The sequence below is a fragment of the Bufo gargarizans genome, chromosome 2, assembly GCF_014858855.1.
Source record: "Bufo gargarizans isolate SCDJY-AF-19 chromosome 2, ASM1485885v1, whole genome shotgun sequence".
Classification (NCBI taxonomy): Eukaryota; Metazoa; Chordata; class Amphibia; order Anura; family Bufonidae; genus Bufo; species Bufo gargarizans.
The window spans coordinates 704383810-704409234 of NC_058081.1; the positions used below are offsets into that span (position 1 = coordinate 704383810).

Consider the following 25425-nt stretch of genomic DNA (forward strand, 5'->3'; position numbering starts at 1 on the left):
GGGCTGGAGATAATTGGAACAAAAGGATTCAGATTCATTAGAATCTGAATCCTTTTGAGGTCATCAGAATGACCGGACCTTATCCGGTCATCCTGGCGCCTTTACTCAGAATGCATCAATGTGAATGCTTGGGCCACATTCACATTGATGCATCTGGGTCCATGTAGGGGGGGTTTAATGTATGTGGGGCTGTGTATGTGGCATTTACTTCAGGGGGCATGAAGGGGGACATATATATCTATATATATCATGTATAGAGATTAAAGGGGCCCACATATACATTAAAGGGGCCCACATATACATTAAAGGGGCCCACATATACATTAAAGGGGCCCACAACATATTAAAGGGGCCCACAACATATTAAAGGGGCCCACAACATATTAAAGGGGCCCATCACCTATTAAATGGGCACGTGTATATGTATAGGCATTCGCGGGCCACACTATATGAATTCCCACAGGGGCATGAATGAGCCCCTGGGGAATATCGGAGGCGGATGGGCGCAGGTGCTGGGCACATTTGCGCACATCGTCCTCTGCACCGCCAATACATATACAGTGGAGGAAATAATTATTTGACCCCTCACTGATTTTGTAAGTTTGTCCAATGACAAAGAAATGAAAAGTCTCAGAACAGTATCATTTCAATGGTAGGTTTATTGTAACAGTGGCAGATAGCACATCAAAAGGAAAATCGAAAAAATAACTTTAAATAAAAGATAGCAACTGATTTGCATTTCATTGAGTGAAATAAGTATTTGAACCCTCTAACAAAAAAAGACTTAATACTTGGTGGAAAAACCCTTGTTTGCAAGCACAGAGGTCAAACGTTTCTTGTAATTGATGACCAAGTTTGCGCACATTTTAGGAGGAATGTTGGTCCACTCCTCTTTGCAGATCATCTCTAAATCCCTAAGGTTTCGAGGCTGTCTCTGTGCAACTCTGAGCTTGAGCTCCCTCCATAGGTTTTTGATTGGATTAAGGTCCGGAGACTGACTAGGCCACTCCATGACCTTAATGTGCTTCTTCTTGAGCCACTCCTTTGTTGCCTTTGCTGTATGTTTTGGGTCATTGTCGTGCTGGAACACCCATCCACGACCCATTTTCAGTTTCCTGGCAGAGGGAAGGAGGTTGTCGCTCAGGATTTCACGATACATGGCTCCGTCCATTTTCCCGTTTATGCGAATAAGTTGTCCTGTGCCCTTAGCAGAAAAACACCCCCAAAGCAAAATGTTTCCACCCCCATGCTTGACGGTGGGGACGGTGTTTTGGGGGTCATAGGCAGCATTTTTCTTCCTCCAAACACAGCGAGTTGAGTTAATGCCAAAGAGCTCTATTTTGGTCTCATCAGACCACAGCACCTTCTCCCAGTCACTCTCTGAATCATTCAGGTGTTCATTGGCAAACTTCAGACGGGCCTGCACATGTGCCTTCCTGAGCAGGGGGACCTTGCGAGCCCTGCAGGATTTTAATCCATTGCGGTGTAATGTGTTTCCAATGGTTTTCTTGGTGACTGTGGTCCCTGCTAATTTGAGGTCATTAACTAACTCCTCCCGTGTAGTTCTAGGATGCTTTTTCACCTTTCTCAGAACCATTGACACCCCACGAGGTGAGATCTTGCGTGGAGCCCCAGAGCGAGGTCGATTGATGGTCATTTTGTGCTCCTTCCATTTTCGAACAATCGCACCAACAGTTGTCACCTTCTCTCCCAGCTTCTTGCTAATGGTTTTGTAGCCCATTCCAGCCTTGTGCAGGTCTACAATTTTGTCTCTGACATCCTTGGACAGCTCTTTGGTCTTTCCCATGTTGGAGAGTTTGGAGTCTGCTTGATTGATTGATTCTGTGGACAGGTGTCTTTTATACAGGTGACTAGTTAAGACAGGTGTCCTTAATGAGGGTGACTAATTGAGTAGAAGTGTCTAACCACTCTGTGGGAGCCAGAACTCTTAATGGTTGGTAGGGGTTCAAATACTTATTTCACTCAATGAAATGCAAATCAGTTGCTATCTTTTATTTAAAGTTATTTTTTCGATTTTCCTTTTGATGTGCTATCTGCCACTGTTACAATAAACCTACCATTGAAATGATACTGTTCTGAGACTTTTCATTTCTTTGTCATTGGACAAACTTACAAAATCAGTGAGGGGTCAAATAATTATTTCCTCCACTGTACATACACACACACCCACACAATACGCGCCACCCTTCCTCAACAATCCCCCTGTTGTCGGAAATGCGACAATCTCTTGGGGGGAAGGGTGGAGGCATCTTTGCCCCCCTCAACCCCATCCTTGGTAATGGTCCAGGAAAACCGGAGTGCACCCTGTCTCTTAGGTACCTAGACATCATCTAACCCGATGACTTCCTCCGACCTGCCCTTCACCGTAACCGACTCCCCCATCCACAGGATACACCGTCATCTTCTTTTCCCAGGAACTCTCTGCTACCTTGATTGTTACGGTGTCAGCCCCTCCTACTGTCCGGAGTGGCTTGAACCTCGCAGTCTTTGACTGGTCTTTCTTCTCACTTCTTCCGGTGTTGGTCACTCCTGAAGTTTAGAATGACCACACCCTCGCCGTCTCTTGGCCTTGCTGCCGATCTTCAGGTGTCGTCCACGCCCAAAGAATCTGGAGTGGGTCCACCCTTGCAGTCTCAGTCTCCATTCTGTGCCAACTCTCCTTAAGCATGTCTTGTTCCATCTTGATTGAAGGATGGGTGCGGTTCTCCCATGGACAGCTGAATCGGTCTTTACAAGGCAGGTCAGATATATATCCTCAATAGAGGTGATGTCACGGTACCTAAATTCTAACAACGGGAATACCTCCGTTACACTACACATCCAGGTTTTCCCTCATGGTCCTTACCGTTCAGGGGTCAAAGTGGCAAATGGCAACCAGAGGGGGCCTGTCCCTATCGTGCCCTATTCTATCCCCATTCACACCACCTATTTACACAATAACCCCCCCAACCCCAAGAGTTCAGTCCAATTGTCCTGTCTTTTGGGTGATTAGGCCTCAGGACTTCTTGTGGAGTCATGTCCTGAGCCTTCGGCGGTTGACTTCGTGCAGTGCCGTCTGGTTCTGGTTTAGTTGGTCCGTTAGTCTCTTGACTCTCCGATACATCCACCATAGTCCAAGGTACATGAGTCCAACCAGAGCCAGAAGCACTATCACCGGGTGTATCAATAAATTGAAAAATGAAGTTGCCTTAGGACTATATCCGAAAAGACTCTCCCACCACGAAACCTTTGAGTCTTTGTCCAATGCTGTGGCAACCGCGGTAATCTTTGTTCGGTCATGGGTGAGTTGAATGGTGGCTTGCTTCTCCGTCTCCCAAAGACGTTGTACGATCTCTTCCTCTTGGTTAAAATCCATTAGGAGATGTCTAAGTTCTTTGCCGAAACCAAGAGGAATCTTCTGAAGTCTTACAGGAACATCGGGGCGGATGTCAAGTCTTTTCTCTGGGGTAATCGGGGTTCTTCCCTGCTGCTCTGCGACGTTCAAACCTAAAACGGGACTAAGGGTGCAGTACGCTCCGGGGCGGAGTGTTCCTCGTTCGGTGCAGTTAAGCCCAAAAATTGCATATGATGGATCACTCCCTTGGTACCAACACCAATACCCCTGCCCCAAATATTTCAAAGAGGATGAGGGCATTGGGTTGGCCTTCATCTCACAGGACCCCTCGGTGTTCCAACACTGGTGTCTGAGCATCCGCTCCCGACTACCCTGACAGAGGATGGCATTCTCCTTTATCCGACATCCCTCTGTATCAAACAAAGAGGGATGGCCCTCCTCATAGGTTAGAACGCCCGAGGGGAGCTGGGGATGAAGCACCGTCTGGTTGTTAATCATCGTTCCTAGATTGATGACACTGTATCCTTGTCTGATGCGACCGGATACAGGTGCCAGGGACGAAGCAGTGCAGGTTAAATTTTGACATCCATGCCACTGAACCACCCACCAGTTGGTGTGATTAATGGCAAAAGGAGAAATCAGTGGACCTTCGCTGACGGAGGTTGAATGGGAAGTGGCCGTTATGAAGTGCCGTGACAATATGTTTAAGGTTGTCCGAGAGTTCACTTTGGACCTGCGTACACGCCAGGGCAAGCTGAGCCCGATCCTGCTCCTCCAAAAGACCCACAACTAACCTCCTAAACTTCTCGCGTATAGCAGAAGATAGAGAGGTAGTGGCATCAATGTGCGAGTGTTGTAAACCCTCTAAGACGTGGTCTACATCAATCTGGGTCTTGAATCCCTCCCCGGCGTGTCGCGCAACCTCCCCAAGCTTACTTCTCAGGACTTCCATATCCATAGTGTTCAGGGCACCCACTCCCAAAGCACCTCCGCCAAGTCCCATAGCCACCAGGTCTCTCCTCCCCCTGTTCTTCCTGGGTCGAGAGTCGTCTTTCCTGACCTCTTGCCCCGCCTCTATCCAACCTCTTACCATGTCAATTTGGTTCCTAACGAACTCCTCACACCTGTGATCCCAGTGATCAACTCGGAAGTCATCTACGGAAATTCTCCAGGTAAACAGGATGAATTTTGCCTCCGTGATGATCTTCCAGGGGGATGACAGTTGAGGAGCTACAGGGTCTGCCAATTGATGGATAGGGGTGGTGCAAGAGTCTGAATGTGGTCTTACGGGTTGGAGACCTTCTGTTTCGTAAGGGACCCTTACTACCGTAACACAGACCTGTCCCCGTCCTTTGAATGGATACCATTGTTCGTCTTCTCCAGCCTGTAACACTAGTTTCCCTACGGGTTTGGTTTGAGACAGATAGACCCATTGAGTAAAGGTCCAGCACCCTTCGTCGGCTGCCTCGCAAAAAGGCCACTTGAATGAACCATCTATATTGATGTCAAAGTTAATGTCCCTGCCTCTGGGGTCTGTCCAATCGGAAGACACATACCTACCCCGGTATTCCTCAGTCATAGGGGTACCATCCATCCATACATCCACTGTAGGGGTGTCCACCCCATTACACACTAAATCCCACCTCCAGGGATTAGTGTCTAACATCACCATCTGGGTATCCTGTTCCCAGTGGGCATAGGTGACGAAATAGTATCCCGTCACCTCAGGAACGCAGTTGTCTCTCATGATCGTAATCATGAAAGACCGTATGGATGGAGACCCCTTTAACTGCGCATACCTTGGGTCCTTGGCATCGGTCCGTACCTTTAAAACTGTGGCTCGATACAAACCCTCCAGTTTTACCGGACCACTCTGATCATTCCAGATGGCCTGATCAGAGTCACTGCAATTTAACTTTAACATCATTATGCTGGTTCGCAAGTAATCTGTGGATACATGTCCCTGTACATAACTGGATTCCCTGGTGATAATCATCTGGGAATCCCTCAACATACAATAAGCCTTCAGGGTGCCTTTTACCGGAATGGGCCTATCGAAATATGTCCTAACCCTCAACCCGTTTCTGCTATCCTTCCCTAGGAAGGTAGCTTTCAGGATATACCAACCGCTGTACTCTGCCCCAGTGACATCTTCAGGACTCAGCAAACCCTCCTTTGTACACAACACTGAGGTAGTGTTGGCTCTCACTTGCTGGTAAGGGTGCAGGTGTGGATTCCTAGACACCCATCTTAAGGATTTGATAGGTACAGGGTCCAAGTCCTGAAAATGCCTGTATTCCTTGAGACAGAGAGCGTGCAAGTCATGTTGTATGGCAGACACATTCTCCACCGGGGTATAATGCTGAATTACACCGTTGGCAAAACCCTCTCTCTGGAAACCATACAGATACCATTGACCTGGTGTAAAGGTAACGTGCTCGTATGGTTCCAGGATTTTGCCACCCAAACATTCCACCATTAAAAGGCCGGGTCCATCAAGTGATATGCTGGCCATACCAATATTAGTCCCCAGGTCCTCCCCTGAAGAGGCTGAGCCTGCCACCAACATGCTTACCACCAGTGTCACAAGCTGGATACGTATCCCATTCAGAGGATGCCTAGCTCTTCCCTGGTAGTGAGGTCCCATGGAGTGTCTCCCTCTTGTGTTCTGCAATGAGAGGGAATGTGTATAAGTGTATTGGATTCACCTTCGACCCACCAAGCCCTTTCCCCCCCCCCCCTCACCCAACTCGGAACGGTCTTCGTTATTGAGTTGGGGAGGCTCGGGTGGCTTTGGCCTGGTCGATGTGAATCCAAAAAACTTCCTGGCGTCTACGGGATTTCTTCTTGCTCGTGATAGGCCTTTGTACCTTCAGCATGGTGTCCCCCATCACTTCAAGGACCTTGTACGGTCCTTCCCAGTTTGCGTCCCATGGGCCGACCCGACGAAAGACTTTCACCATTACCATTTCTCCTACAGAGGGCATAGGTGTTTCCCCCTGTAGATACGGTTTGTGTAACCGTATAGCTGCATGAGGCAGTAACTCCTTCAGGTTCTGCTGAACCTGTTGAAGAAACAAGTCCCTGGCGATGGCGTTCTTCGTGGGCTCCGACACTTGGGGTTCGTTTGGTAGACATAGGGGCATCTTACGTCCGGTCATGAGTTCAAATGGGGAGATACCGGTAGTAGAGGCCTCTGTGGCTCGGATACCTATTAGCACAGCTGGAAGGGAGGTTACCCAAGAGGAACCTTTCTCCAGCAAGGCCTTTGAAAGCCGGGTTTTGATGGTCCGGTTCATCCGCTCCACGATGCCCGCTGACTGAGGGTGATAAGGGACATGAAACCTTTGCTTTATGTCTAGGAGACCACAAAGCGCTTTCATGACCTTACCCGTGAAATGGGTCCCTCTGTCGGATTCTATCAATCTGGGGATCCCCCATCGTGACAGGACTTGTTCCCAGAGAACACGGGCAGTGGTGGAGGCCGAATCATTGACCGTAGGGATGGCTTCTACCCACTTCGAGAAGACATCCACTACCACCAGGGCGTAACGACAGTTACGACTCCCAGTTGGTAAAGGTCCGATGAAATCAATTTGGATAGCGGACCATGGACCATCAGCAGGAGGAACCCGCTGTAACACTGGCTTCAAGGCAGATGCCCTTGGGTTAACCTGAGCACACACCAGGCACTGTTGCGTAACCTCCTCTACTGTGTTGGACATTCCGGGCCAGTACAATTTGTCTCTCAGGAGAGGCAAGAGCTTATTCCGGCCAAGATGTCCAAACATTTGGTGGTTCAACCGTGTCAGCTCTGCTTGCAGATGCTGAGGAACCACCGGGAGAGGAAGCGACTGTGTACCGGTGTCGTAACACAGGATCCCCTGTTGTAAGGACCAGGGATGCTGTGGTACTTGGATGTGTGTCATTAGAAGAGGATCCTTAGCTTGTTCCTCCTCGAATGACACCGGGCTGTCACTCAGATGGGTATGTGCTGCAATCCGGAATGCGGGCAGTGGCTCAGTGCCTGGGTCCCTAAAGGTCCCAGATACTGCTGCTAGTTTTGCCAGTTCGTCTGCCTGGTTGTTACCTATTGTCAAAGGTTCATCCCCTTTTTGATGCGCCGGGATTTTTATGATGGCTGCTTCCGCCACGTGTGCCATACCCCACTCCCACAGCTCCTTCAGGACTGACACATGAGCCAGAGGTTTGTTTTGGCTGTCCACAAATCCTCTTCTCTTCCAAACGTCCAGGTGCAATGTGAGGGAGCGAACTACATATGAGCTGTCGCTATATATAGTTCGTTTCCCTGGAGGGTGAAGAAGCAGAGCCTCTTTAACAGCCTCCAACTCTGCCCGCTGTGCTGACATGTGACCCGGTAACCGGACAAGACTCTGGGTACCAGTGGTCTCATCCAGCACAGCAAAACCTGTGACATATTCCCCATCCAGATAGAACCGAGAGCCATCAACAAAGATGACTCTGTCATCTGGATGCTTGTCAGTCCTGAACATCTGTGGAGAGTCGTCCATTACCGGTTGGCCACAGTCATGTTCAGTTCCAGTCAGGTTAAGCAACTGGGACAGAACATACTTGGCCTTGTGGTCCACCTGCAGATTCCGGCCGCTGAGATCCATGATCCATCTCCCGAATCTCTGTTGGGAGACTCCAGGGAGAGTATCACGGAGCAAAAGGGTCAACGGTGAATGTGGAGTCTGCAAAGTGAGGGGCCGGAAGCCAACAATATGCTCAGTGGTCTTAACAGCATAGTGTATGGCTGCCAATTGCTTGGCGCATTCATCGAACCCTCGTTCGACGGGCGAAAGCAGCCTGGAGAAGTATCCCAGCGGTCTGGTCTCGTAGCCTACTTTCTGTACCAGGACCGCTGCGATAGACTCGATCCCTGCATGCGCCTGTATGGCCAGTTCCCCATCTGAATGTGGAGTGGCCAACACAGGCGCCGAGGAGAGGTCCCTTTTCAGGGTTGAAAAGGCCTCTTCCTGTGCATCGGACCATCCTTTGATTGAGGGTTCCTCTCCCCGAAGGAGTTCGTAGAGAGGTTTCGCTTTGGCCGCGAAATCCTCTATGAACTCCCTCATGAAGTTGGCAACCCCCAGGAATTTTCTCAAATCCTGAAGGGTGCCAGGCCTGGGTAACTTTACCATGGCTTCCACACGGGCCGTCATGATACCTTTGGTTCCACAGGAAATTTGGACCCCAAGGAAAGTTACCTCTGCTTTAGCCAGATATGCCTTATGGGGACTCAGTTTGAGTCCTGACTTTGCCAGGAGTCCTAGCAGCTCTTTCAACAGAACCAAGTGTTCCTCCATGGTTTCTGTATGCAAAAGCAAGTCGTCCACGTATTGTAAAAGGCATTCCGGTCGTGAGAATACACTCAGCACAGCCGCCAATGCCTGATGAAAATACGTGGGGCTGCTATGGAACCCCTGGGGCAGTACCGCAAACATGTACTGTTTGTCCCCCACCGTGAAGGCAAATTTGTACCGACACGACTCAGTGAGTTCGATGGAGAAGAACCCGTTGGCAACATCGATGGTCGAGAATACGCGGCTTTTGCCACTTATTCTGGCCATGATGTCGGGAGTTTGGGCCACCACTGGGGCTGACGTAGGGGTGTATTTGTTAAGGACACGGAGGTCTATGGTCAGCCTCCATGCATTCGTGTCCTTTTTCTTAACTGGCCAGAGGGCATTGTTGCACTTTGAGTTGCCCTCAATGACCACACCCCTAGTCTTCAATTCAAGGATTGTGTCCATAATTGAATGGGTGGCCTCTGGTGGAAATCGATATTGGCGTTGAGGTGGAGGGTCAGGACCCTGTATGTCTACCAAAACGCCAATCAGTCTGCCACAGTCATTTTTACTTTGGGCCCACAGATCAGGGTGCTTGTACACAATAGGCTCAAGGTCTGGATTGTGTGAGACCTCAGGCCACTTGTGTTCCAGCACATCAGTAGAGTTATCTACTGCTGGCAAAGGTGGTCCCAGATACTGGCGTTGAATGACAAACACCTTGGCTCGTCTGGGACCTCTCCACACAATGCAATTTGCCAGATCCAGGATCCACCCATTTTGTGTCATTACATCGGTTCCGATAATGTTATCAGAACCGGGGTAATACCACATGGGTATCCTGAGGGTAGTGCACCTGGTAATCTGAATGATTACCTCATCAATTCTGTGGGCCTTCACCCCCCCTTGTTGGTGATCAAATCCGATCACCACACACTGAGGGCTGTTGGGGAGTAGATCATGCTTGATATTGGTAATGGAAATTTCCGCCCCAGTATCAAGCATGATTTCCGTTTCTTTATCTTTTATCGTGGCTTTTATATGGGGTCTCCCTGAAGGATCCAGTATGATTGGACATACTGGTGCCAACTCTTTAGGGACCCCTAATCCTCATTCGATATCCACCAGACTCCCAGTAGGTATTTGTGTGGTACATACTGCCACTCTTGCGCTCTGTTCCTGATCCTTAGGTGTGGAATCTCTTGATTCCACGCCCCCTGGGACATTCATGACCGCCAAGCATTTTGGTGCTTGCCCTGATGAATGTCCCAGATTCATATCACCCTGTCCCCCCACAGGCCTGGCAAAATTGGGTTTCATCCTGAAACCGTTATTATTGCCATTTTTATCCGAATTTGTCCGGTTAATGTTTAACCACTGTGGACAATTTCTTTTTATATGGCCCTCTTGTAAGCACAGGAAACAACGAAAGTTTCCTGCCCTTTCCAACGGTGGGGCCGTGGGGCGAACGGTGGATGTATACCTCGTGTGTTGTACCCGGTCGTCTTGTGACCTACCGTATACAGGCACACGCTCCCTCACTTTCACAGACTTCTTACTGAGCAGTATGTCTTGTCTACACTGCTCAATAATCATGGCTGCGTCCGTGAGGGATGGCTCCCTAGCTGCACTCAGCCGGATTGCAGTATCAAGATATGGGAATTTTTCCACAAACATGCGCACCATGCCTTGTGGAATCCCAATACCCTGATCTTTGGTAACCCTCCTGTACATTGCTTCAAACCGACTACACAATGACAAGGGTTCATCATGTATAGTAGGCTTGAATTTTGACAGGACCTCTGGAGTGACATCCCAGTGACCCGTGGCCAGTCTCGTGAGTATGGAGAGACGTTCTTCCTTATCATGAAACTGGCCATTCGTGGGTTGCATCCTCCCCGTTACCTCATACCTTTGATTAAGGTGTGTTGGTAACCATAATCTGAACAGCTCCATGCGATATTCCGGAGCCACTGAATATTTGTTACAGTGACCTTCGAAAATATCGCATGAAGCGAACGGATCTACATGGGGATCATATTTCGGGATCTCCTTGCAGATCCGTAACAGGAAGTTTATCCTTTCCATACTTGAATGGTTAGGATACATCTCTTCCTGTTTTTCCGGACGTGTTGGCGGATTGGAAGCGGAATATCCTCCACTCTCCTCTCCCCAACCGTTGTCCTGTTCCTGGTAACGGTTGCTACTCCTATTCTCCCCGGGTGTCGGGGTGAATCGTAGTGACCGCTCCACATGTCCCCTAGTGTCTACCACTGCGGATGTATTATCCGTTGAAGACCCTGGCGTTGTCGCCGCTGTCTCCCCCTGTGCCGTTCCCGAAACACAAACTTGTTTCGTGGGCACCATACCGTTGGTACTAGGCCTGGACAAATTGGAGATTGCCCGCTGCAAGTCTGCAATTGTTTGCGTCTTTGCAGCCAGGTCCTCCCTCATCTGAACAATCAGGGCATCCGTAGATACCGTATTGTTCCTATACTGATTAGTCTCAGTGTACAGCCGGAGTAGCTCTCTGTCCAAGTCAGAGTAGAGACTGTCCTTATCCGAGAGTCTCGACTCTAACACGCAGATTTCTCTTCCCCTCTCGACCGTACACTGGGCTTCCTCTTGTAATTGAACCTCTAGTGTGTGAATTCTTCTATAGTTATCAACACAACAATTGCAGTGGAAGTTTGCCTTGTCCGCAACCTCCCCTGCCCTTCTTGTGCTGGCAAGTGTCTCTGTGTGTTCCGCCTTCCAAATGGTATCCTCATAGGAAAGAACCAATTTGGCTAGCATTTGGAGGCGTTTGGTGGTCTTGTTAAAGACACTCCTACTAATACAAACCTGGTCATGAGCGTACACCTGGTCCAGTAAAGCGGACCACAGCAGCTCAGCGGATTTGTATGTAGTAGGAACAATGGGATTAAAAGTGCTGTTTTTGGCTAAGTGTTGGAGTGTGGAGAAGTTCATACTCACATTTTTCTGAGCCTCCATCTTCTTGTTGGTGCTGTACTCTCCCGTCCCTTGCAGCTGCTTGAAAGAAGTCCTTTTCTTCCGGAACGCTTCTTCCCGACCAGCCGGACTTCTATGTACCTCCAACGAAGATGGATCTCTTTCCGTGACGTATCCTTCTTCACACCCCAGCAACGGTGACCGTGTAAAGCAAATACAAAAATATTAGTACACAGATAGACTATAAGTTCTCTGCAAAAGATTTTGTTTTATTTCTGGTACTGTAAGGGAAGTATCGCTTCTCCTGTCCGAATTATCGGGTCCTAGACGCTCAGACACTCCGCTGACCGCGTCTCTCCTGCCCGCTAATTCACAGTACTAGCGACCCTTAGCCTTAAGACCAAAAACAAACGTAAAATCTACGCAGTGGGGCTGGCTCGCCAATGTAGAGGGGGAATATTAATGACCAATATTATGCGAATATCGATAATTAATATTCCTAAATAGGAGGAGCCGTCTAGTGAAGACTCCGCCTATTTATACCTTTATATTACAATAACACAATATCTTTGCTATGCCTTACACCAATCACTAATGCTAGCTGCATGCGCCTTACTAACTCGCTACCGCTAACAAGTACACGCTACACAAAGGGTACAAATATAACGGTATTTATTTAACACACTAAGCACGCAATACACTAACAATACACAGCACTACACATATACAATACTCAAACTACGCTACAAGTTCCCAATTCCACCCATAAACTAACTATACAATACACACATACAAGTATAACAACCCACCCACCTGACTAATATTCTATCCCTAGGGGGCACGACGAGGGTTGACGGTGGTCGTGCTGGGGTAAAGCAGACCACAAACCAATGCAGGGGTGATAACTAAGGGAAAGAGGGTATGGCAAGGGTTAATATAATAACCAGGGGCAAGGGAATGAGGGTATGGCAAGGGTTAATATCAGGGGATGGCAAGGGTTAATGAGGGTATGGCAGGGGTTACCAGGGGAATGAGGGTATATCAGGGGATGGCAAGGGTTAATATAATAACCAGGGGCAAGGGTTATTATAATGGGGGTATGGAAGGGGTATTATAATGGGGGTATTGTGGGGGCTTAGAGTGGCGTTGGTGGGATAGTGGGGGGGTAGATAGCGTTGGTGGGATAGTGGGGATTAATGGGGTATCGTTAGTGGGATAGTGGGGGGGGGTTAATAAAGATACTTAGGGTCCTGCTCGTTGTCCAGGGGGGCTCGTCAGTCCAGGGGATGATTCTCCAGGTAAGGTGGGCGGCCGGCTCTTCTTCCCTTTAGTGTCGGGCCAGCCGGACTTATATATCCAGCCGCCCGCACTCCGTACCGCCCACACAGCGGCGCGCGAGCGCGCACCACTGTGAGGAACACGTGGGCCGGCGCGGTGAGATGACGTCACCGCGCCTGCCCGCGCATCCCTGCACGCGCGCCGCAGGGCCGCGTGTACTGGCTGACAGGCGGGAGATCCTTTGATCTCCCGTCTGCAGCTCTTAGCATTCCGGACATCGCAATGGTAATTGCGATGCCGGAATGCGCATAATAGAGGGAGCGGAGGTGTCTCCACTTTCTCTATTATGCTCCAATTATCTCCAGCCGGGCTGGAGATAATTGGAACAAAAGGATTCAGATTCATTAGAATCTGAATCCTTTTGAGGTCACCAGAATGACCGGACCTTATCCGGTCATCCTGGCGCCTTTACTCAGAATGCATCAATGTGAATGCTTGGGCCACATTCACATTGATGCATCTGGGTCCATGTAGGGGGGGTTTAATGTGTATGTGGCATTTACTTCAGGGGGCATGAAGGGGGACATATATATCTATATATATCATGTATAGAGATTAAAGGGGCCCACATATACATTAAAGGGGCCCACATATACATTAAAGGGGCCCACATATACATTAAAGGGGCCCACAACATATTAAAGGGGCCCACAACATATTAAAGGGGCCCACAACATATTAAAGGGGCCCATCACCTATTAAATGGGCACGTGTATATGTATAGGCATTCGCGGGCCACACTATATGAATTCCCACAGGGGCATGAATGAGCCCCTGGGGAATATCGGAGGCGGATGGGCGCAGGTGCTGGGCACATTTGCGCACATCGTCCTCTGCACCGCCAATACATATACATACACACACACCCACACAATACGCGCCACCCTTCCTCAACAGAAGGTATACTATACATTCATTGATATTCTTTCTCAGGAACTACAAAGAAGATTTAGGGGAGATGTAATAGGTCCTTACTCCTCTTGAGGCCATTCACACACTATTTGAATTCTATGGAGAAGAGGAGCAAAAGTTAAAAACAGAGCTCAGGGTCTTTTATGCCTCTTTCCTGGACACATCCACCATGAAGGATCTGTTAAAAACACTGAGAGACAACACTGAGCAGGATATCTTTCCAACACTGGTGGAAATGATAAGAACCTATGTAACAATTCCGGTGTCAACAGCAACAGTGGAGAGGTCCTTTTCCAAGCTCAATCTGTTAAGCATCTCTTCTGAGAAACCTTTGTTCAGAAGAGATGCTTTCTGACCTCCTACTCCTGGCTGTTGAGAAAGACATTCCCATAAACCACAGTGAAGTAGTAAACATATACAGGGACATGGCCCTCCGAAGATTGCTGCTGTAAGGGAGAAATAACAAGGGAATGAATGTGATGGGGAGTAGGAAACAATTGTGTGAGTGTGACTGAATTGTGTTGTGTGTAACGTTATCACAAACATTTTTTTTTTTTATAGGGACGGAAATTTTATTACAGTTTTAATGTAACATGTTAGTTACAAAGTTGAAAGTTTGTATTGTATTTAAATAAAAAATATATATTACTATGTATCTGTCGTGTTTACAGTTACAGTATAAAAAAATTCATGGAGAACAAGGTAGGACTTCTAGAAAAGTAAGCTTTGTGGTACAAACATTTTTTGAAATTATGACAAGTGCCCTTTTTTTTTACTTAAGCCCCTGCCCTTCAAAATGTCTGTGCACGTCCCTGTCTGGGAACCCAGACTATCGGCTACCGATTTTACTTTCTCTCTAGCCCCACGTTGGGCGCCAAACTGTTAAAGCTGCTCTCAATCAGAGCCAAAGATGTTTGCTCTGCTGCTCCAAATTAGTAGCTTAATCCTAGGATTTTACATGCATGGAAGAAACAACACTGACACTAGACAGGGTCAAAGTAGTTCTTCTTTATTACACAAAGTTTAGGCAGTATATTTGTACATCAGAGAGTGCATCCCCCCTGAGGCTCGTGGCATTGCTCCATTGGCTAGAATACATAAGCAAAGAAAGGGATAACACTTAGCTTCTGCGCATTGTGCACTATTTTCCAACCTTTTGGTATGTGAGCTATGTAAACATCTAGGTACCAGCACCATATTGTAATGACTTCACATTAACATCAGTACAGCACACGTCATATATGACACATCAGGGAGGAGAGTCCTTTTAGATAGACAAACCCTCTGTGCTTTATTTCCAACTTGAGTAAATAAGGTGTTGTCCAAGAGCCAGAGAAAATGGGGGCCATCTTGACTTCTGAAAAATGATATCCACATCTCCATCAGTTCCATTATTGATGGCTTCTACTCTTTTGGTCTAGTACCTTGGAGGTTTGAACCACATTGAACATGAACTTCCAATGTGTCAGTGTGTTGGGTGGAGAATGGCTTTCAGGATCCTTTCAGATGTTCTATGTATCATATGAAGCATTTTACTAATTACAGGACCAGGATCGTAGTCTATGCTCTCATTTGTCCTTGAAGATCAAACTAATCAGGTGTTAAAGAAGTGGATGAAGAAGTATATATCCACTTTCTGACTGGCACTTGATGAAGGACAAGCCCTTGACTTGTGTGGCTACACCTTTACTTCGTGATCACAAAGGTATGTATGATGGCTTACGTGCGGTTGGGTTGGATCAGGTCCAATGTAATATTCGGGGAGGTGATATAAGATTAGAATTCTGGTGGGTTTATACATTGAACTCAGTTGCACCTTGGGGGAAAAAGGAAGATCTATTTTTATAAACAGGTATCGCAGGTATTTATGCGTTTATGTGTCTGGATAGGTCATCAGTATCTGATCGTTGAGGGTCCGACACCTTGGACCCCTACCAATGAGTGCCGATGCCTTCTCGCAGCTTTCCAAGCAGAGCACTGTACACTGTATAGCGGCTGTGCATGGTATCATGCTCAGCTCCATTCATGAACATGTCGTCACAGGCCTAGGAAAAGCAGGGAAAGGCAGCGGTGCTACTGCGAGTGCAGATGCCTTCTTAAACAGCTGATCGGCGGGGTCCCGGGTGTCAGACCCTCACCGATCAAATATCCAGAGGATAGGTCATCACGAAAAAAAATCTCGGAAAACTTCTTTAAGGGCTCACACACTTGGCCATAGTTTTTCTCCGCATGATCTGCGTTTTTTTGCGGATTGGATGTGGACCCATTCATCTCAATTGGGCCGCAAAAGATGCAGCGAGCATACAGGCAAGTCCGTTCCACTGCCCCACCAAAAAATAGAATATGACCTATTTACCATACACTCCGGTGAGTTAGCGATTGCGACACCACTAAAGCACACACTTTCAATCGGATCGTGTGTGATGGAGGTGGGTGAGCGCGATCGCAACAGCGCTGTACACCTGAGCTGCGTTATGGACGAGAAGTGACGCAGTGTATATACGCCCCTGGTGCATTTACCCATAAAAGGTGACAGGTCTGTTTGACTTGTGAGCTGTGGCCAGAGGAGAGCTGTGGCCAGGTCGTCGCTTACCGTTTGTTTGGTTGCACTGTATCGTGTCTGCTCCTGACCCGTGGTTAATAAAGTACATGAAAACATCGATTGGTGAGTACCGCTGGATTCTTTTCTTTTTTGCACGTGAATTATCTATGTCTGACACCAGCTGAGCACCGCCTGACCAGGGGATACGCTGAACAGTGTCCGCAGCTGTAATTGCAGGAGGAAGCGGGCTCATGTGCAGTGCCATCGTATCTGTTGTCTAACTCCATTGGAAAACAATATTCCGTCGACAGGAAACCAGACTGATCCGTTGGGCTTGCCCATATATTTCTATTATGACGGATCAAAATAGAATGCCTCTAAAAGTTTCCGTTTAGATTTCCCTCTTATGGATTCCGTTATTTTCCGTTATAACCATGTTATAATGGAAAGCCATAACGGAATACATAACGGTGATGTGAACAAGTACTTAGCCATCCTCAGGACAGGTTATCAATATCAGATCCTTGGGGGCCCGATACCCGGTACTCCCACCAGTTAGCTGTTCCCTGCAGCCTCCGATGCCAGAACTGCCGTAAGCACAAAGTGTAGTTGCTGTAGTGGGTTACATGAATGGAAGCTGAGCTGCAGTAACCGGCACGTTACGCGGTAAACAGACCTGTGCTTCTGGTGGTTCTGCTGCTGGAGTCTGCAGGGAACAGCTAACTGGTGGGAGTACCAGGTATCGCCCCCCATTGATCAGATATTGATAACCTGTCCTGAGCAATTCAGTTCAGCTCCTCCTTATCTATATCTTTGTATTTCACACTTGCTTCTATGTTACTTCCCTGTCCCAAGCATCTAGAAGGGATGAGAATTATTATAAAAACGGAAATCCACTTGTTAAACATATATGTAACTGAAGGTTCATAAGAACATTGACTACTCTCCTAAGCATCCAGCTGTTGCAGGTGTTGGTGGACGATTAGGTGTTTACATTGATTTTCATCTTTCACTTTGGGTTCCAGGTCTACAGTTGTACCTGTGAGACCACTCATGGGATTGGAGATCTGAGAATTACTGCTGCTCGCTGGCACTTTGCTTATGACCTGTGAGATACAGCCATTGCGCTCAAATATCTCTAAGACGACATAAAAGCTGCCACCTATTTCTTGAACAATAAGACAGCTGAGGATTTCACGCATAGCTCCTTCCTGGTGAGTCCACTTGAGATTATACTGAAACACAATTATTTTGTCTTTGACTGGATCTGGTATTAGAAAGTCTTCGGTACTGCGATGGGTGCACCTCATGTCCCCTCTTAGGCTAATCTGTTGGAGAGAGGAGTGCATGTGCCTGTCAGGCTCTCACCAGGAGCATATGTTAGAGGGGTCCATTATTGATGGCGTTCTACTCTTCCATTCTGGCACCTTGAACATGAACTTCCAATGTGTCAGGGTGTTGGGTGAAGAATGGCTTTCAGGATCCTCCCAGAGGTTCTGTGTATCATATAAAACTTTTTATTAATTGCAGGTCCAGGATCGTAGTCTATGCTCTCATTTGTCTTTGAAGATCAAACTACTGAGGTGTTAAAGAAGTGGACGATGAAGCAAATATCCACTTTCTGACTGGCACTTGATGAAGGACAAGGCCTTGACTTGTGTGGCTACATGTTTTTTTTATGATCACAAAGGTATGTATGATGGCTTAGGGGGGTTGGGTTGGATCAGGTCCAATGTAATATTCGGTACATTCTGGTGGCTTTATATTTGAACTCAGTTGCACCTTGGGGGAAAAAGGAAGATCTCCACTTTACTGTTTTTTATAAACAGGTATCGCAGGTATATATGCGTTTATGTGTCATTAAAAGGGTTTTGTGAGATTTTACTACTGATGACGTGTCCTCTGGATAGGTCATCAGTATCTGATCGGTGAGGTTTTTTTTTGGGCTCCAGATATGGATGATCTATCCTCAGGACAGGTTATCAATATCAGATACCTGGTACTCCCACGAGTTAGCTGTTCCCTGCAGCCTCCGACGCCAGGACTACTGGAAGCACAAAGTGTAGTGGCCGTGGCGGGTTACATTCACTGGAATGGAAGCTGAGCTGCAGTAACCAGCATGGCCACTATGCATTAAATGGGCCTGTGCTTCTGGTAGTTCTGGTGCTGGAGTCTACAGGGAAGAACTAACTGGTAGGAGAATCAGGTATTGGGCCCCATAGATCTGATATTGATGACCTGTCCTGAGCATTTCAGTTCACCTCCTTGTTTTTTTGTATTTCACACTTGCTTCCGCGTTACTTGGTTGTCACATTTTCATACTTTCTTTTCTCTTTCTTGCAGACCAGGGTTGGAGCCTCCATCTATTTCTAAAGAGCATCATCTGCCCTCGTTGATATGGAGAGAAGACATTTTTTGAACCTGTTTATGGAATTGTCTCCGGGAAACAGAGCTTATGTGAAGGAATTAGTATATACGTTGACGAAATCATCTCACCATATGTTCAGACTCTCCTCTCTTTTTTAAAAGATACGAAAGACACTGTCGTCAGGCTGCAGGAGATACATATCAATGAAAATACAAAGATAGCCAGTCTTGATGTTGAGGCTCTATATACCAGTATTCAACATGAATTAGGGATCAAGGCAGTAGAGTCTTTTCTCAACACGAAAGGCACACAATATAATGAAACCAATAATTTTGTCACTACACTTTTACGTTATTTATTAACTCACAACTATTTCAGATCAACGGGACTGCAATGGGTACGGCTTGTGCACCGAGTTTCGCAAATTTATTTTTAGGGTGGTGGGAAGATCGTATTGTATTCACTGAACAGAATGCACATTACACTAATCATGTGTAATTTTGGGGGCGGTATATAGATGATATTATAATTTTTTGGGATGGCAGTGAATCGGAATTCATTAAGTTCACAGAAAGTCTAAATGAGAACAAGATAGGCCTAAAATTCACAGCAGAAATACAATCAGTTTTTTGGATTTGAGGATCACCCTGCAGCCTGACGATAGTGTCACAACGGATATCTTCAGAAAACCAACAGCGACAAATAACTTCCTACATTGGAAAAGCTTCCATCCAACGTCACTTAAAAAAGTTATTCCACTGGGACAGTACCTGAGGGCTAGACAGAACTGTACAGATGAAGTGGCGTTTGAACAAGAAAGTAAACAATTATATTGAAGATTTCTGGCCAGAGGCTACCCCAAAAAAGTTCTTCATAAAGCAAACTATAGAGCTAAAAATACTGTCTACTTCAAATAAAGAAAAACAAAGAAGAAAAGAAAATAATTCGCTGTATAGGCAGGGCTTTTTTTCTGGCAGAACGCACCGGAACGACGTTCCGCCACCTTTTGACATCGCAGCCTGCCATGCTCCAGCATGGCAGGCTGCGATGTATCAGCGGGGAGGGGCTGGGAGGAGGAGCTGGGGGCCGGTGCGTTCACTGTGCTCCGGCCCCGCCTCTCCAGTACAGTTATAAAATGTGTAATTCAATTAATAATGATTCATGCTGCCCCCTCTGTAGTATAACATTCAATATATTGTACTCACAGGGCTACTGTTATCGTAATGCAGGCCGGCCGGGCAGACTAGCGGCAGCGTCACTGACTGACGTCACGTGCCTGCGCCGCCTGCTTCATTCATAAAGTAGGCGGCGCAGGCACGTGACGTCAGTCAGTGACGCTGCCGCTCGTCTGCCCGGCCGGCCTGCATTACGATAACAGTAGCCCTGTGAGTACAATATATTGAATGTTATACTACAGAGGGGGCAGCATGAATCATTATTAATTGAATTACACATTTTATAACTGTACTGGAGCGGCAATGGGCGGGTCTGTGGATGACACTGTTAAGGGGGGTCTGTGGATGGCACTGTTATGGGGGGGTCTGTGGATGGCACTGTTAAGGGGGGGTCTGTGGATGGCACTGTTATGGGGTGGGGGGGTCTGTGGATGACACTGTTAAGGGGTGGGGGGGGTCTGTGGATGACACTGTTATGGGGTGGGTGGGTCTGTGGATGGCACTGTTAAGGGGGGGGTCTGTGGATGGCACTGTTATGGGGTGGGGGGGTCTGTGAATGGCACTGTTATGGGGTGGGGGGGGTCTGTGGATGACACTGTTAAGGGGTGGGGGGGTCTGTGGATGGCACTGTTATGGGGTGGGGGGGTCTGTGGATGGCACTGTTATAGGATGGGGGGGTCTGTGGATGGCACTGTTATAGGATGGGGGATCTGTGGATGCCATCCACAGATCCCCCATAACAGTGCCATCCACAGATCCTCCACCCCATAACAGTGCCATCCACAGACCCCCCCCACCCCATAACAGTGCCATCCACAGACCCCCCCCCACCCCATAACAGTGCCATCCCCAGATCCCCCATTAACAGTGCCATCCCCATCTGGGGGGTTTCTTTGCTGGGCTGGACTTTTATAGCCCCCCCCAAATTTTACTTGCATCCCTGTTCTCTAAAGGGGCGGTTTTAAGGGGCGGTCCTAGGTGTGGGTAGGGGCGTGGCCAGGGGAGGGGGGGTGAGTTGCACCACCTTTTCTCTGAGAAAAAAAGCCCTGTGTATAGGAACATATGATGCACCGCATGAAAACATTTACAGTATTTTGAAACGACACTGGCATGGCCTGCGGTCAGATGGAGATGTGAAAGAAGTGATTTCTACCAATCCTACAATCACCTATAGGAGAGGGAGAAATCTATAAGAGATGCTGGTACATAGTCACTTCCAATAGAAAAGAAAAGTTGAAACATGGTTAACCGTCAAGGGTCATACCCTTGTGGGAATTGTACTTTTTGAACACTAGTGAGTCCTACAAAAGCATTTACAAACCCAGTTGATGGGAAAAGATATGAGATAAGAGATTTTATCAATTGTAAAACCATGGGTGTAGCATACACCATTCAATGTAATTGAATATAAATTGTATATCGGAAAAACAGTTCAAGAACTTTCTGAGTAGTATAAATACCAAAGATGATACCCCCCTCTCTAGACATGTAAGGAACTATCACCAAGGAAATTTCTCTATTTTAAAAGGTATGGGGAATACAGTGAATTAAAACAGGACCAAGACAAGGAGACATTGATAAAAAATTGCAACAAGAGGAAACTAAATGGATTTATCTCCTGCAATCCCTGTCACCGTCAGGACTTAATGAAGGCTTTACATTTTCGTCTTTTTTATAATTTTTCTATTATTATTTTTACGTATTAGTCATTGAAATGAATTGACACCAACTTTAGTTGTTATAAAGAACTTATAACAATTTACAACAGTGATACCAAAAATATATTGTAATGAGAAGAATGCCACCTTTAAAATGTTAAAACAATATTGTTAACGTGACCTAAAAGATTTGAAAGACCCCATAATAAATAAATATATATAATAAATATATATACAAATACAAACCGGATTCCAAAAAAGTTGGGACACTAAACAAATTGTGAATAAAAACTGAATGCAATGATGTGGAGATGGCAAATGTCAATATTTTATTTGTAATAGAACGTAGATGACAGATCAAACGTTTAATCCGAGTAAATGTATCATTTTAAAGGAAAGATACGTTGATTCAAATTTTCACGGTGTCAACAAATCCCCCAAAAGTTGGGACAAGTAGCAATAAGAGGCTGGAAAAAGTAAATTTGAGCATAACGAAGAGCTGGAAGACCAATTAACACTAATTAGGTCAATTGGCAACATGATTGGGTATAAAAAGAGCTTCTCAGAGTGGCAGTGTCTCTCAGAAGCCAAGATGGGTAGAGGATCACCAATTCCCACAATGTTGCGCAGAAAGATAGTGGAGCAATATCAGAAAGGTGTTACCCAGCGAAAAATTGCAAAGACTTTGCATCTATCATCATCAACTGTGCATAACATCATCCGAAGATTCAGAGAATCTGGAACAATCTCTGTGCGTAAGGGTCAAGGCCGTAAAACCATACTGGATGCCCGTGATCTCCGGGCCCTTAAACGACACTGCACCACAAACAGGAATGCTACTGTAAAGGAAATCACAGAATGGGCTCAGGAATACTTCCAGAAACCATTGTCAGTGAACACAATCCACCGTGCCATCCGCCGTTGCCAGCTGAAACTCTACAGTGCAAAGAAGAAGCCATTTCTAAGCAAGATCCACAAGCTCAGGCGTTTTCACTGGGCCAGGGATCATTTAAAATGGAGTGTGGCAAAATGGAAGACTGTTCTGTGGTCAGACGAGTCACGATTCGAAGTTCTTTTTGGAAATCTGGGACGCCATGTCATCCGGACCAAAGAGGACAAGGACAACCCAAGTTGTTATCAACGCTCAGTTCAGAAGCCTGCATCTCTGATGGTATGGGGTTGCATGAGTGCGTGTGGCATGGGCAGCTTGCATGTCTGGAAAGGCACCATCAATGCAGAAAAATATATTCAGGTTCTAGAACAACATATGCTCCCATCCAGACGTCATCTCTTTCAGGGAAGACCCTGCATTTTTCAACAAGATAATGCCAGACCACATTCTGCATCAATCACAACATCATGGCTGCGTAGGAGAAGGATCCGGGTACTGAAATGGCCAGTCTGCAGTCCAGATCTTTCACCTATAGAGAACATTTGGCGCATCATAAAGAGGAAGGTGCAACAAAGAAGGCCCAAGACGATTGAACAGTTAGAGGCCTGTATTAGACAAGAATGGGAGAGCATTCCTATTTCTAAACTTGAGAAACTGGTCTCCTCGGTCCCCAGACGTCTTGAGTGTTGTAAGAAGAAGGGGAGATGCCACACAGTGGTGAAAATGGCCTTGTCACAACTTTTTGGGGATTTGTTGACACCATGAAATTCTGATTCAACATATTTTTCCCTTAAAATGGTACATTTTCTCAGTTTAAACTTTTGTTCCGTGATTTATGTTCTATTCTGAATAAAATACTAGAAGTTGGCACCTCCACATCATTGCATTCAGTTTTTATTCACGATTTGTATAGTGTCCCAACTTTTTGGGAATCCGGTTTGTAATTAAAATCAGATTTTAGGTCACTTGCTATAAAATCAATGAAAAAAAATGATGTAATTAATAGGAGGGTGTAACGGAACGCCTAGCACCCCGACCGGGTACCTCCGTCGATAGATGCTCCTAGTGCTTTCCGAGGACTCCAAGCACTCCACTTGACACCGTACGCCCTGCAGACCCCACGAACCGCCGCAGCTTGGTTGGGGTCTCACCGTCCTCCACCCACGCTGGACCTACGACAAGGCTCCAGGCTCCAGTGGGTGAACCTCTCCTACAGCCAGAGAGCAGGAACAGCTCTTACAAGAGCTAGTAGTTATGCCAGGGGAGTATAGCAAATCTTCAGCATATAGCAATCCCCCAGTTTGATCAGTTATCCAAACACCAGTCTCAACATGATGAAGGATAAAACAGGAACCCTTTATTGAGGGCTACCCGCCCGTATTTATGCAGGTCTCCATCTGGTGGACACGCCCCCAGGGGACCAGAATGGAGACTGCGACACACCGAACAGATCCCCACAATGCATCATGGTTTCCTCCTCTCTGCCCCAGAGACAACCGAGGGATAATCCAATTATCTCTCAGGACAAAGGGGAGATCGCCAATACACACGTGGGGACAACAGGACAGAAATCACCATTTAAACACACAATGTCACACCCTCCCAGCAACCACAGACATTTAACATATTCCCAGATAGCTCAAGTCTGAGTGCATATCATTAGGCGAATGGCACTCAGACCACACGAATACAATTAAACTAGCCATCTGGGTACCATCACATAACAAAATACAATTCCAAAGACAGATTTAAGCTGTGCGGCCGGCCTGTCTTCTTTAAAGTTAGTATGGGCCATAATCCTGAGGCAGGAGGCTGGCAACCAGCCCCCTCCAAAACACCGTGGCGAGGTTGGTTTCGTCACACATCTCCCCCTTCCAGGGAAGACTAACCAGATACCTGACCTCACGGTCAGTACCTGAGTTAGTCTGGCAGTCCAACCACAACCCCATACTGGACCTGTTGAATTTTGGGGCCTGGCTCTGTTCTGTATGTCCCCAGCTGTTGAGTGGGCATCTGCGACTCCTTGCTGCCTTGTGGTTCTCCAGCTTGGAGCTGTAGGTACTTGGTGGGCAGAGGCCGACTGCGCTCTGCCCAGATGCCAGCTCTTCCGTGGGGGTAGCCTGTGGAAAGTCCGGCTTTGAAGAAGAGGGTAGGGGAGGGCAGAGGCCGACTGCGCTCTGCCCAGATGCCAGCTCTTCCGCTGGGGTAGCCGGTGGGGAGTCCGGCTCTGGAAAAGAGGATAGGGGAGGGCAGAGGCCGACTGCACTCTGCCCAGATGCCAGCACTTCCGCTGGGGTAGCCTGTGGGATGTCCGGCTCTGGAGAAGAGGATAGAGGAGGTCAGAGGCCGACTGCACTCTGCCCTGATGCCAGCTCTTCTGCTGGGAAGAAATCAGTGGGTAGCGCAGGCTCATCTCCTGCCCCCAGAACTCTGTTGGGAAGTAGCTGGGAAGGGGAGGGCTCGCTTACCTCCTCCTCCTGGTATCCCTGCGGAGATGGATGGGGATCTGGACCGACTGTCCAGCATCCCTGTAGGACTGGCACCGAGCCCGCGGTCTCATCTGCGCCCATGCAGAGGGGCTTGTGTTCCCCTTTTCCCGGTATCTCCGGCTGCTGGTGGAAGGTGAGGCCGGTTGCCTCTCCTCCCCAGGACTCTGGTTGCTGTAAGGCAGAGGAACCCCGCATCTCCTCCCCCTGGAACTCAGGTTGCCGCTGGGGAGAGAGACCGGTTGTCTCCTCTCCCTGTGATATGCACTGCCGCTGGAGATCTGGGCAGGCGGCCCAGCATCCCTGTAGGGCCAGTAGAGAGACCTCGGTCCCATCTCCACCTGCCATCTGTGGGTCCTCCCAGGACCAGTCTGTGAGGTCCCTCAACATTTGCGAGTCAGGATCACCTGCGTCCGCACCTGGCAACTCCGGCTG

General features: G+C 47.5%; 1 protein-coding gene across 1 annotated transcript; it reads right to left on the reverse strand.

Moving 5' to 3' along the window:
* Positions 1–3034: 3034 nt before the first annotated feature.
* Positions 3035–17613, reverse strand: LOC122926339. The gene is made up of 4 exons (XM_044277714.1): positions 17451–17613; positions 11644–11795; positions 4013–6023; positions 3035–3507 (listed from the first exon to the last, which is right to left on the reverse strand). The coding sequence occupies exons 1-4, from the start codon at positions 17611–17613 to the stop codon at positions 3035–3037; spliced, it is 2799 nt and encodes a 932-aa protein (XP_044133649.1).
* Positions 17614–25425: the final 7812 nt, after the last annotated feature.